This window comes from Hippocampus zosterae, chromosome 12, assembly GCF_025434085.1.
Source record: "Hippocampus zosterae strain Florida chromosome 12, ASM2543408v3, whole genome shotgun sequence".
Taxonomy (NCBI): domain Eukaryota; kingdom Metazoa; phylum Chordata; class Actinopteri; order Syngnathiformes; family Syngnathidae; genus Hippocampus; species Hippocampus zosterae.
In genome coordinates this window covers 17,683,002-17,697,274 of record NC_067462.1, presented here as the reverse complement: position 1 = coordinate 17,697,274, position 14,273 = coordinate 17,683,002, and the positions used below count along the sequence as shown (strand labels likewise).

The following is a 14,273-nucleotide window of genomic DNA, read 5'->3' as shown; positions in this document are numbered from 1 at the left end:
TATGAAAGGAAGAAGTAGAACAACAAAAAAATAGGAGCTGCTGGAAAGGCAGCCACTCTCGCGGTGCCATTTTGAAGTCAAAATAAAAAAAATAACACAAGACAACACATAGGACAGAGACAGTCGTGCAATCTTCACCACTTTTCTGCATCCACTTTGTTGTCTGAAGCAGTTATAGATGAAAGAGGAGAGGATCAAAGTGTCCTTTCACCAGTGGATCAGAGACATCATTCTGAAAATGTGCACACGTCTGCTACAAGCAAAGTTTTGAAAGCAAACACGAAGCTGTAGCGTCCATTGACGAAAAGAGATTAGTTCACTTCTCCTGTCCCACATAATCTGCTTCAAACTCCAAGCCGCGACTCCCAGCTCCAAATCCGCATCGGCACTCCGCGCCAACGCTCCTTTCTTCTCATCGTCGGCTCCTCAAGACCTCCATCCATCCAGCCGCAGACCGTTCAACAGCACCGATCTCTCCGCTGAACAAAGCGGGGCTGTGAAAAATGCTGCCCATTACAGGCGCAAGACACAAGCGCCCCGGGACTGTCCAGCAACGACAGTCAAATGGCGCCGACATTCCTCCAGTCAAAAACAGTGCTGGTATACCCATGCTGCCGAGAAGGCGCAACCACCAAGCACAGAGTCTCCTCCTTGATGAATGTCGTGGCCAAAAAATGCTGAAAAAGGTCCACATCAAGTCCACACGACGTAACAACAAACACAAAGTGACACAAGAAACACAAGAACAACAAAAAAAGCAAGGCTCATGAGAGCACTTGCTGACGGCTGCCTACTCGGGCGCCATCTTGACTTCAATTCAATGACTTCATTCATTCAAATGAATGTCGGTTTGAGTTGCTACTTTCTGAGAAGTATTTGTAATCGATGTAACCGTTCAGGGATAAAATTCCTTCAAAGAAAGCTCAGTTGTTCCACGGTTTACTTGCAATTAGTATGTATTTCTGGTGTGCGAACCACCGAAACGAAATCAAAGCAACACTGAGTGTATACATTTACCTAAATCTGGGCAGATTATAACAGAATATCTATATATATATTGCGGGTCGTCCCGCACGCGGTCTGTCCTTCCGTCTGTCCCTTTTCAAAACGCACCTACTTCACCGCGCCGCTCAGGCAGTGGCTCACTACGATCGCGCGGGCATCTTAGCGAAAAAATGTTGTCTACCCACAAGCATTGCAATAAAATTGTTATTTAGTAGAGCTAAACATCTCTTTATTTTCGCGATAAGCAATGAAGATGAACAAAAAGTTGAACCAAGCAACAACACTTTGGTTGGCCTTCCTTACCAGCCTTCCGCAGGAAGTTCCTGCGGAAGGCTGGTAAGGAAGGCCCAAGACAGGCGCAAGACACAAGCGCCCCGGGACTGTCCAGCAACGACAGTCAAATGGCGCCGACATTCCTCCAGTGAAAAACAGTGCTGGTACAGTATACCCATGCTGCCGAGAAGGCGCAACCACCAAGCACATAGTCTCCTCCTTGATGAATGTCGTGGCCAAAAAATGCTGAAAAAGGTCCACATCAAGTCCACACGACGTAACAACAAACACAAAGTGACAAAAGAAACACAAGAACAACAAAAAAAGCAAGGCTCATGAGAGCACTTGCTGACGGCTGCCTACTCGCGCGCCATCTTGACTTCAATTCAATGACTTCATTCATTCAAATGAATGTCGGTTTGAGTTGCTACTTTCTGAGAAGTATTTGTAATCGATGTAACCGTTCAGGGATAAAATTCCTTCAAAGAAAGCTCAGTTGTGCCACGGTTTACTTCTCATTCATCAAGCAGCTAGTAAACTATAAAGACTGAGTTGTTCAACATTTAATGGTAACCGGACGAGGTGGCCGAGTGGTTAAGGCGATGGACTGCTAATCCATTGTGCTCTGCACGCGTGGGTTCGAATCCCATCCTCGTCGAAATTTTTTTGCAGAGTGACAGTACCTTTGAAAAGGCGACCGCACCCACCCTCTTTTTTAGTTGTTAAAAAAAAATATTGGATCTCATTTCACAAATTCACTTAAAAAAAAACAATTGATAGCTTCTAGAGAATCAGACTGTCCACTGGATGGCAGCAAAGGGCCAAAATAAAAAAGAAACCCAAGTATTTTCATTACAGTAACTTGTTTAGGTCTTATTTTTAAGTCCCTGTGGCGACCCCTGTTCGGACTGTCCAAAACTAAGTCACAACAACATGACTGGACTTGTTTGGAGGTGATAAGCCACCGAGTAGCATTTGAGTCTTGCCTTGCAAGGCTTTTGATTGACACGCAACTCCTAACAATGACAACAGGCAGCACTGAGCACTCAGAGGTCAGACCTCCAAAACATGCTAACTTACACACTGTGTCGTTTGTTCTGGACACATTTTGTGAAGCAGGCAATTGGGGTGTGACAACTCTTGTCAGCGATGTTGAAGCATTTTTGTATAATGAAGGTTTCTCCAACTGCAAGATAAGTGTTGAAACGGGTAAATCCTAACTGAAGGGCTCGCTCCCAAATGCACGGCCCCAACTGATTGGATGTTATTACAATATGAAAGTTTAACTAATGTATTGGCCCCTGAGGATATATACTTGATCTTAAAATTTGATAAACCAATTCCTAACCCTTGATGTTAAACCACCAACTACTCTCACTTTTGCATCCCCGCAAAAGATATTTAAGGCTTAACAACTGTGTGTGTTCAGCAGATAAAGAAAAGCTAATGAAGAAGTCACACGCAGGAAGCGAAAGTTTAAATGAGGAAACCACTTTTCCAACTGGAGAGGATTCTCTCAAACAGCCAGTCAAGTGTGTGACATGAAGTGACTACAAAGGTCTGTCCAAGGCCGGATCTGTCAACAAAATAGTCCTCTTTCGTAAAACTGCACATTAGCATTTTGAATGAAGTCAATTGATTGTAAACACTGTAGACTGAAATCCAAAAATTCTTACTGCGAATGAATTCAGGAGAAATGTGACTGTAAAGTTGCAAAAACAAACAAAAACAACCATCAGAAGACAAGACCTCAGCCTATAATAAACCTGTGTGTGTGTTGCATGGGATAGGAGGTACCCCAAATTTGTTAGGATGTGGAAGGTCTTAAAAAGTGATACCACAAGTTTCCGGTACAGATGAGGGTAAAAAACGAAATTTAAAAAAAATCCCCAAAAGGACACAGCAATTTGCTTCCCAGAATGATATGCTTGGCTTCAAAAGTGCATTATTGAAGGTTATTCTGCAGTTCTGGGGACGAAGTGTAAAAGACAGCATCCACACACAAATAAACAGCAAAAACAACACACTGGTTCTTCTGAAACAAGCTAATTTATTGTGTCGTTGGCGTGCAGAGTCACACAAACATGCCTGAGTCCCGATTGTGCGACTGTATGTTACAATGTGTTGTCAGTTACAGTTCCAACTGTGCAGTGAAAACCTCTATCATACCCACTCCATATTTACATTTAATGCTAATTCCACACACACACGTATGTGCGGACACGCTCACTCGCTCACTCAAAAGTCCCTGACACTTCTAAACTTAGTGAGTCACTTTAGTATTAAAGGTGCAAGTTGTGTTATTAGATCATATAAAAGTAATTGCAACAAATATGGTTGATGATATAAAAGTTTTACACCGTTGTTTGTGCCATTCAAATTCATAAATTATTATTGAAAATCAGTTCACTGTGGATATAACAAAATCATAATTTTAATGCTGGAGAATGTTTTTTCTACTTTTTTCATATTAAAAATCCCTGCTGGTTGGTTTGCGAGAGCAGAGAAGTGGGACAAATTCCCCTCCTCCCACTGTCAGTAAAGGTGCAAATTTCCGTGCCAATTTCCCATTTTAGGAGGTAGAATTAGTGCTGTAAAATTGTATGAATTGTTTATGAATCTTAAAATGAATCAAAATGATCTTATAGGGGGATGTGCTGTAATTTTTCCTCCCAAAATAAGAATCATAAACTAATCCCTGCGTGTCTTATCCATGGCATAATATGGTCTTAATCTCCCGTCTCTAATACTGATCTCAATCTGAACTTCATTACCTGCAATGTGTATGAGATTTGTAATGCCCATTACTGCTCTAATATCTACTAATAGTTTGAAGCCCACTTCAGTTCAAGATCTTTGCATCATTGAATATGACTGCATAACCGTTTTTTTCCAATTAATCAGATTGAATTTGACTCTCCAGCTGAAATTGAAGGGCAACTGTGGCAGTGTAATAACCGTTAAGGGCGCCAGAGGCTACCCAGACTTGCAATTACACACGTACACACGCATCCACACAAACCCTCACAAAATTGTCACCAACCATCTGTCTGCGTGTACTCAGGTATGTTAAAAAAAAAAAACAACAACACATTTTTGTCCCACTCTCGTGTCGGAAAACACACGCATTACCAGGCTGTCATTTGCACGCCAAAGCACCGGGTGGCACTATAACCCCAAAACAAAGTTGTTTTAGTCAATCGGAAAGCAGAAAAAAGTCAGCTCTGTTGAAAAGGCAATAAAGGTAACTCAAGGAAAAAGCCTTAATCTTCAGTGAACAAAATGGTTGTTTACATTTTGTTAATCAGTAGTAGCCATGCAAAGTGAATGCATAACTTACAATTAATTTTTTTGGTAAAAAGTTAGTCAAAGCACTTTGAGAGGTTGTGATCCCCCAAATGTTCTGTGATTTTTCATTATGATTCATTTCGTGTAAAAAGCGGCTGGGTGCATAGTTATGCCTGGAAAATACTATTTTTTTGTTTTTAGTGTTTATAAAAACATATATACACAAAAACATATATATACAAATGTGATCTGCAGCCTGCTTAGCACACTGCTAACATTCAGATGTTGACGTGTTGCTGGTCAATGCAATTAAGTGAAGCTGCTTCTTCAAGACAAGTTTTTGTCATTTACTTTCATTTCTGTGGCCCTGTTGAGGACGAGGGAGCAGGGTGTGGAGGTGTGTGTGTGTGTGTGTGTGTGTGTGTGTGTGGGCAGTCCACATTGGGCTCATGCCCCCCCATTAGGGTTCCTCTTGTTGGACCGGTCCTGCCGCCCCAAATACCGAGGGTTCAGTGGACCCCTCCATTGTAGGGCTTGTCGAACAAGTCTGTCTCACAAAAACTGGATGAGACAGGCTGCTTGTAGAGTGGGTTGGATGCCTGTGGGACAGAACCAGAAATATCCACAAAGAATCAGACAATATCAAAAAGATCCAACCACAGATACGGCCGTAAACAGGTCCAGCCAGAAAGGACCAGACATAACCAAATACAACCAGTCATAACCAACCAGAACCAGACACAATCACACAGAGCGAAATACAAGCAGAAAGCACCAGAAACAAAACCAAAACCGTCCAAAGCACAACCACAAACAAAATCACCAGACAAAACCAATGTTTTCAAAGTTGATGTGATCATAAGTAAATACGTCAACATAAATTTTGGTGATCATCAATCGCAGTTTTGGCACATTAGGCGAAGTTTAGATTCCTACATTATGGGTTTAGACCAGGTGTCGGGAACCTTTTTGATTAAGAGAGCCATGAAAGCAAAATATTTGGAAATGTATTTTCGTGATTTTATATACAGTATATATATATATATATGTATTTGGGCCGTCAGTTTAGCGAGTTTTTATTGGCAGTAATTTTAATGAATTTTAACGGGATTACTTTTTTTCTCGCGAGATTAATGCCGCACACGTCACAGCGGATGTTACGTTGCTCTATAAATAAACCAGAAACAAAACAACAAGCGCGCTGCATAGGTACACGCACGTTTGTTTTGTCAGCCACGGCAGCGCGAGAGACCGAAAACGGATACTTAAAGAGTTTATGAATGGAAATTTTACTTTTAAAAAGTTGCCAGATTGCTCCACTGACAAGACCAAAGTTACCTGTATGTTTTGCAGTCGTAAACTAAGCTATCATCATAGCACGTCGAGTCTGAAATACCACTTAATGGCCAAGCACACAGCTGATGTGAGTACTCCGCCCCCTCGTCCCAGACAGACAGCTATGGATCATTTCAAAGTGAAGAAAATGGATGACACGACGAAGAACAAATTTGCTGAAGCCATAGCTAAATGTATGGCTACTGTATGCAAGCCTGCCACTGATGCGATTGTTACTTGTTTGGAACTATTTTGTGTGGAAGGTTACAGTGTTCCGTGTCCATATAAATAAAGCAGGTGGAGCCTGCCAGTGACGTCACCTGGCGTCACTGGCAGGTGACCTGCCAGTGACGGTGCGCTGAGGCAGTGACATGACAACGAAAGTTCAGCGTTGCAGTGGTAGCGACCTAGCGAAAATAAAACGTCTCCAGTGTCGTCATCGAACCAAGTGTAGTCATCCGAAATGATGTCTAAACAAAACCGTAGAGAGACTTCCGCAAAAGAAGGACAATCAATCAACATAGCCTGACTGCTGTGTTCAAAGCAAACTTGAGAAAAACGAAGTATGCAACCATGGCTTAAATCCACTATAGGCTGAGTACTTGTTTACCTTAGATGTGCACTTTGTAATGTTGTATTGCTCTGTTTTGATTCCATAAAAAGAGCTGTTAAAGCAGCTGTTGTGTGACTAAATATTTTTGTCACGGTTGTTGATGGACAGTAATATTGTGTGAGAGATTATTTGTGAATAACTGCTCCAAGTGAAAAATGTTCAAGTAAAATTGAAAATCAAAATTGTTATTTCAGTAAATATTTGCATTTTGCACATAGAAAACTGATTGATGATTCCATGTTGATGAGAGAATTAAAATGGGGAAAAATAGGACAAAAAAATATATAAAAGGAAATTCAGAAACAATCAAAAATGCGTGAGTAATCACGATTAATTTTTAGTGAATTTGAGTTAATTATGACAGTTGCATTTTTAATTAGATTAAATATTTTAATCATTTGACAGCTCTAATATATATATATATATATCAGCTTGCTGGGTCCATATGCGGAGTTGCTGCTGGCTAGCTTACACCCTGCTCAGTAGCTTGCACGCTTCCTTTCCGCCGTCTCCCGCAGCGTATTTTGATGCGAACGTAGCATGGGGCGTGTCAAAGTGCTGATTTACATTCGACCATTTCATCGATGGTATTTTGTCATTGCAAATTAGACACACCGCAGAACCTCTTCTTTCCACAAAGGTGAATCCTTCGGTCCATTCATCCTGAAGTGTACCACATTTGTCATCTTCTTTTCTTTTCACCATTTTATTCGTCGAAGGATTAGCTTTGAGCTAATGACAGAGAGGGCTGATTCAAAAGGGAGCGTTTACCTGTTTCCCCAGCAACGGCCTACGTAGGCCAGTATCATCCAATTAAAATTGCTCCTGCCCCTAACGCAGCACTGAACAGAACGCGAGCAGTGAAAAATCGATGGATGGATGAAACAAGCGAGAATATTTTGTTTTATCTGTGAGCCAGATGCAATCATCAAAAGAGCCACATCTGGCTCGCGAGCAAAAGGTTCCCGGCCCCTCATGTTGCGTCATTGTACGGCGTATAAGTACGGCACGGGAGGAAGGACATATTACATTATTACAAAATCCTTCAGAAGCCATAAACTCTTTATAAATCTGAAATAAATGTATTGTACTGCCCTTGCCTACCATCTCATATCGTGCACGCGAGCGAGCGTTCTGGAAGCGTGAAAACTCCCGCCGGTCGTGGATGGTGATGACGAGCTTCCAGACACCGAGCAGCAGCACTCCCACGAGCAGGATGCTGCCCACCACCGCCAGCAGGACCATGAGGGCGTCCGGACCACCACCGCATTCTGACACAGAAAACAAAACACAAGGAGGAGACTCTTAAAAGCAAAGTGTCGAAAAAGGTGTGGATTTTTCAACGTTCATTATTTCAAAAACCAACTACTGATGTCAATGATATGAAAAAAAATACCCATGTTCCATCACATCACCGTAATTTCTCAAATAAAATCGTAGGTGAGGTCATCTTTAATTATATTACAAGGGGCACACCTCCCCTGCAGGAGGCTGCAATGTTTCATCGCCAACTTTCTGCTACGTATACCAAGGAGACAAACTCAGTGAACGTAGTTCCTCAACATCATGACTGCAGCAGATGTAACAAATGTCCCAAATTTACCCCGTCACTCAAGGGACTTCTAGAAGTCGTTTGAGAACAACATTGCTGAAGAAATCGGTGGTAGGCTTGCGACGTGTGGCAGTGTAGAGCGCGTGCTCCAAAATGCATGGCCTTCGAGCTTAGGTCATTGCATTCTAAGAGTTCACCACTAGGTGGCACTGAATTGGTGCATATGCACAAACAACAGTCAGGACCCATCCACCCACCCGAAGGCGGAGGGAGGCAACCCTCTCGTCTACCGGTGTGAACCCCAATGTACAGGCACTGAGCCGGGGGGCAATGAGTATGCCCACACCTGCTCTGCGCCTCTCACCGTGAGCAACTCCAGAGTGGAAGAGAGTCCAACCCCTCTCGAGAGAACTGGTACCAGAACCCAGGCTGTGTGTGGAGGCAAGTCCGACTATATCCAGTCGGAAATTCTCTGCCTCACACACCAGCTCGGGCTCCTTCCCTGCCAGAGAGGTGACATTCCATGTCCCAAGAGCTAGCTTCTGCAGCCGAGGATCGGACCGCCAGGGTCCCCGCCTTTGGCTGCCGCCCAGCTCACATTGCACCCGACCCCTTTGGCCCCTCTCACGGGTGGTGAGCCCATGGGAAGGGGGACTCACGTTGCCTCTTCGGGCTGTGCCCGGCCGGGCCCCATGGGTGTAGGCCCGGCCACCAGGCGCTTGCCAACGAGCCCCACCTCCAGGCCTGGCTCCAGAGTGGGGCCCCGGTGACCCGCGTCCGGGCAAGGGAAACCTTGGTCCTTCTATTGTATTCATCATAAGGGTCTATGAGCCGTGCTTTGTCTGGCCCCTCACCTAGACTTTATGCCCCTGCCAGGGGCATAAAGCCCCAGACAACTTAGCTCCTAGGATCATTGGGACACGCAAACCCCTCCACCACGGTAAGGTGACGCCTCACGGGTCTTACATTTCTGTATGAAAAATGTCAACATCTGTTGACTGGTGTAATCTATGAATGTGTCAATTATTATGTTGATTAATTGAACAGACAAAATTCATAAAATAGTTTTTCATTTGCATCCCTTTGTTACAAAACAGGACAGTATTTCAAATTGGCAGTGCACAAAATGCACAAGCATTATTTTATAAAAACACAAAGATAGCACTGGTCAAGAAATGTTTTTAATCAGAGATGCAAGTGCGTATACTTCTAGAGCTAATTTTAATATTTTTTTTTTGTGCAGGTTCCGATTCAGGTTTTCATCGTTGTGCACGACAAAACCTGAGTAAAGTACACTTTTTGTAAAAATTGTGGAAAAACACACCCCTGTGCACCTTGCTTGCTGTCTCTCTGGTTGACCTTTTGCAAATACAATTACAGGAACCATGTTGTTCATTAACATGTTTATGCTGCACTGACGCAGCTGCAACAAATCACTTGCGCATCTGTGAAATCGGACGTTGTCCATTCTATAAGTCCCACCACACTACTACGGAGGAATGCATGGCTGAGAGCAGCTAAGATATAACGGGACCCATGACACATGTGAGAAAAATACTGAAGAATCCTCACTGCTTTTTCTTTCCAGAACACGAATTTGGCACGTCATGTAGCGCAGCGAGAAGCAAGCAGGACCTCACCTGGTTCCGTCAGGGCTGTGAGAACGGACTGTCCGCTGGCGTGTTCTGAGTATGTGAACTTCATCACGCAGTCGTCATCCGTCTTGTAGAGGCACAGCACAGCGCCCGGCTCGTCCGTTTCTAGAATGATCAAAACGCCAAACCACATTATGTAACTTTGTACACCAGCAAGCGATATCATTCTTCAGGTCCTCCTAACACACAACACACACACACACACACAGGCACACACACACGCACGCACACACACACCAGTTTATCCTCATTAGGGATGCAGGTAAGATGAAGGCTATTATAGCCAAATTTGGGCGAAAGCCAATTTATGTAACTTGACTGGTCACCAGCCAATTGCAGGGAGCATATTAATAAACAACCATTCACACTCACATTGTTTTCTTATTCACGCCAATGGGCAATTTAGAGTCTCAATGAACCGAAGAGGCATGTTTTATAAATCCGATCAGTGACTGGCGAAAACCAAGGCAACCACTGGGAGAACATGCAAACTCGACATCGAAAGGCAGAACCTCAGAATTATGAAGCAGACGTATGAACTACTAAGGTCGTGTGAGACTCATTCTTGTTATCATAAGCAGTTAAAAAAATCAATTCACTCAAAAATGGAAAAGGAAATTTACATGAATAAAATGAAATCGAACTGAAAATGCTTTGAAAAAATTTGAAAAGTAATTGAAACTACATCTTGTGTTTAGCCAACCAACTGAAAGCAAGTATAATTACAGTGTACGTGCCCTTCCTTCTGTCTTTGTCAATTAATTTCATACATGAGCTTTTGGGGGTTCGTTCTGCATGTTTTTATTTCAGTCGTGCTGTACATTTGTGGCTACAGAAGAAGGAAGGTCAAACAATTGCTTGAGAATCAGAATTTGCTTCACTTGATTTCACAATAAATGATAACTATCATACAAAAAAATTTTCCAAAATTACGATAACCATGCAGCTCACTTGCAGCAGTGAGCAGCTCTATCTATCTATCTATTCTTTGGGATAACATTTACATTTTAAATCGTATTTTTATTTTCTTTTGTGGAAAAGAAAAAATCTGTGGTAATGTAATTGTTATATTAAAGTGCCATTACACCCAGCATGTCAAGCAATTATTGATGAATTCATTTTTGCCATCATAAAGTCATTATTGTTTCAGAATAGAACAACAATCCAGCATGGAGGGAAATCATATGGTCTCATGTTTTGGGTTTGTTTTGATTCAATGTTCACTGATGTGCGTGTGAGCGTATGCATGAGGAGGAGAAGGAGGAGGAGGAGGGGAATAGACCGCAAATCCCTCCCTCCTCTGGTTATATGTGGAATGTACATGTGGAGTCCATTAGGGCTGTTCCGACAAGCGAGGAATGCTATGAATCACGTCAAAATTGGGCCAAGACGCAGCGCTCCTAAAATAGTTACAACAGCAACAGAACACACGCACGCAATAACGCACGCGCACACACAGGCACACGCACGCGCAGGAACACACGCGCACACCTGTCGCCTGCTCCAAACTGAATCGCGCCTATTGCTGAGGGTTTATTTACTCAACTGCAGCAAGTGCCAGGCATTTATCTCTAAGCTGGCTTCTGTAAAGGTGCCTTACACACGGTGAATGTGGCTATATGTTAAAGGTAATTACAGCCAACTAGTATTTATTATTTTGTGGGGCAGGAAATGGGTCGATTTGACGTCGCGGCATACATTTCTTTAAAATGGAATTACAGCACTAGTCCGCTTAAATATAAGAGGACCACAGGGCGTTAAATAGAAAGGGGGCCATGATTTGAGGAAGGATGGTATCACGACACTCAGTGCTTAAAAAAAAAAAAGAAACGGGACCACGCAGCAATTATCTGGGGCACGGCATCTATTCAGGCAGAGACCACGACTAGATAAAATATGTTATAACTATACGCAGTGCTTCGATACAAGAGGACCACCTGTTGATCAATGGAGTCACAAGATATTTTACCAGCGTTTGAGGAAATATTGTATTAATCAGTGGTCATACACAAGAGGCGTCTGTGAATTTAATAAAAAACATCCCCCCCCCAAAAAAAGAAGTGTGTCGCCATGCAGCTCAATCACATTTTTGAAGAACTTTACTTCAACCCTTCCATGACGTCCCACACAGCTGAGGCCATGTTGTTCTTTAAATGTGTGAACATGAAACTGATGATTGTTCTCAATGAACACGGACTTTGAAGTGCTTTTGATTTAAGAATCATACGCGCGTCACCCGCTGATGCTTCAAGCGGCCCTCTAAAATAATGACAGTCCTTAAGTTTGGTGGAGTCAAAGAGAATGCTGGCACAGATGTATGTGAATACAGCTTGTGTGTGTGTGCGTACACGTACACGCACATGGACAGTGTTTACTTACTGAGAGTCTCCACTGTGATGATTTCATCCTTGCACAGACGCTGGCAAGTCTGGTTGTCTGAAAGCTTTCCCGAGTTGAAAAGCCGGCACTCAATGCATTCTCTGCAGGAGGAGGAAGCAGTTTCATGAAGAAAAGAAAAATGCCTACTTTTCAAAAAGTTAAGTTGTACCTTTTGGTGTCGCAGGCGTCCGGACAGGTGGGGCACTTTTCGCACGTGTCTCCGAAAGCGCCAGGCTGCGTGCATTGGCAGCGTCCGCAAACGCAGCCGCCACGCCCTCTGCATATCTGCCCGTTGTCGGCAATGCACGACGCAGTCTCCGTGGAGCAGTTGCAGTTGTCCCCGATGTAGCCGGCGTGGCACTTGCACTCGCCGCAGTGGCACTCGCCGTGGCCTGACAAGGGGAGTGAAGGTTCAAAGAGGAAGTTAGCATGGCAGAGCCCAATTTATTTCTGAGTTCAACTGACTCGATCTTGTTCGGCAAAGACTAACAATGAGACAGAAATCCTTTCATGTAACACTCGTGGATAAGCCAAATGACTGAGCCTGACCTTTGCCTCCTTAATGGACAAGCATGTGATCCTAACGATGCGGAACAATTGACCCAAAATAACCTTTGGAGTGACGTGAAAGAAGCTTAGGGTTGGAATCCCAAGTGGAAGATTGAACTTGACAACACGCGACTCTTTCTCACGAGGATCTGATAAAATTGCTGCATCATTTATGTGGAGGAGGCGGGTATTTGTTGCTGAGTCCTGAAAGTTCAAAGATGCACGACAGTTTGGTCCAAGCTCGACCACGGATGCCAGTACGTCCCCCACCAACAAGGAATGTTTTGCAGGGATCCTTGCGTTTCTTATCATCTGGTCAAGGTATGACACGTTTTCCACATCCTAACAAAAACATGGAAGCCAACCAAGCAGCTGCGGAGCAAATTTGTGCCCATGGTTTAAACAGAAGCTGAGATGCAAATAGTGATATTTGCATTCTTAACTCTTTAACTCCACAAGACGTACTTGTATGTCTATTTAAAATTAGGCCCCGCCTACCAAGGACGTACTTGTACATCAAAGTCTTTTTTTTGCGTCATAGAGCGGAGGAGGGTCTGATGCAATCTGTGAATGAGAATAAGCCGTTTGTATTGTAAATCATGTAAAAAAGCAACCAGTAGGTGGCAGTGGTGCCTCACGTGCTTAAAATGCATGCGTTTACAAAAAGCTCTTTTTTCTTGTTTTTTTGCCCAGGAATCGCCATTTTCATGAAACTTTTTGTCATGCCGATTGCTGATTAATGGAATTTTTTTCTGCTGAAAAAAGAGAGTCCAGATTTTATTTTGGTAGGCTCAATGTTTATATAACATTATTTTATTTAATTAGTTAAAGTACTTTGACACAATCGTGTCCACGACAGCGCTGTTTTAGGCCACCGTTGATAAAATATAGGTGTTTCCGAGACGACACAAGGGGACGGAATGAGCAAACGTGACAAACAATAATTGCAGTGGAAGTCTAGTGAAATGTTTTAAGTGTCAAAAAGCATTGACAGCAGTCAAATTAGAATTCCCGCCCAGTTATGAGATGCCGAAAACAAATTTGTGACTCCATGACAGATTTCCCAATCCCTTGTGAAATGCACACGGAGGAAGTGTTCTGGATAGGAAGAAATCAGTCGGCTGTGGTAGTCCCGAGCAAAACTCCAGAGACCTGGATTTGAATGCACTCCACTTTGAAAGATGCGTTTATTACAATTATACCGTTTAATAGTATTGATTTCAATTTTCTCAATTCCAGCACAATGCCTTCCAGGAAAATGAATGCCTCAGAAGCTTAACGATAAGGAGCCAGAATCTATTCATATGTAGACTTTTCAGAGAATTCACCAGCGCGGAATAGCATGTTTTTAATGCTGTATATCCCAAGAGTGCGATCACACGGCTTCTCCGGCTTTACATTCAGATCATTCAGATGTGTGGTGATGTCAGAGTGACGGGAGACAGTTAACGTGAAGGGCTCCGGGCAGTCAGCCTTGGGTTTTAAGTGCCACTGATATTTCGGCGGAAGTCGGCATTCCACTCTATGAACCGTACCCTTTAGCACAGGACAGAGAGACAAGAAAACGTCTGGAAGGAACGATGTCCCCTTGGTAATGCAACGTAAGAAATGCAGGATACTTCCA

The 14,273-nt window shown here is 43.2% G+C and overlaps 1 protein-coding gene and 1 non-coding gene across 2 annotated transcripts in view; one reads left to right on the top strand and one right to left on the bottom strand.

Annotated features, from left to right (window-relative positions):
- Positions 1-1,854: 1,854 nt before the first annotated feature.
- Positions 1,855-1,936, top strand: trnas-gcu (transfer RNA serine (anticodon GCU)). The gene has a single exon. It is a non-coding gene; the product is annotated as a tRNA-Ser (tRNA).
- Positions 1,937-3,308: 1,372 nt separating this feature from the next.
- The window catches only part of itgb5 (integrin, beta 5), a 44,780-nt gene continuing 33,815 nt past the window's right edge, over positions 3,309-14,273 (bottom strand). The window contains exons 12-16 of the mRNA XM_052081845.1: positions 12,270-12,492; positions 12,101-12,201; positions 9,707-9,826; positions 7,619-7,785; positions 3,309-5,165 (exon numbers count right to left, since the gene is read on the bottom strand). Of these exons, the coding sequence (XP_051937805.1) occupies positions 5,076-5,165; positions 7,619-7,785; positions 9,707-9,826; positions 12,101-12,201; positions 12,270-12,492 (701 nt within the window). The 3' untranslated portion in view covers positions 3,309-5,075. The remainder of the gene's footprint in view (positions 5,166-7,618; positions 7,786-9,706; positions 9,827-12,100; positions 12,202-12,269; positions 12,493-14,273) is intronic.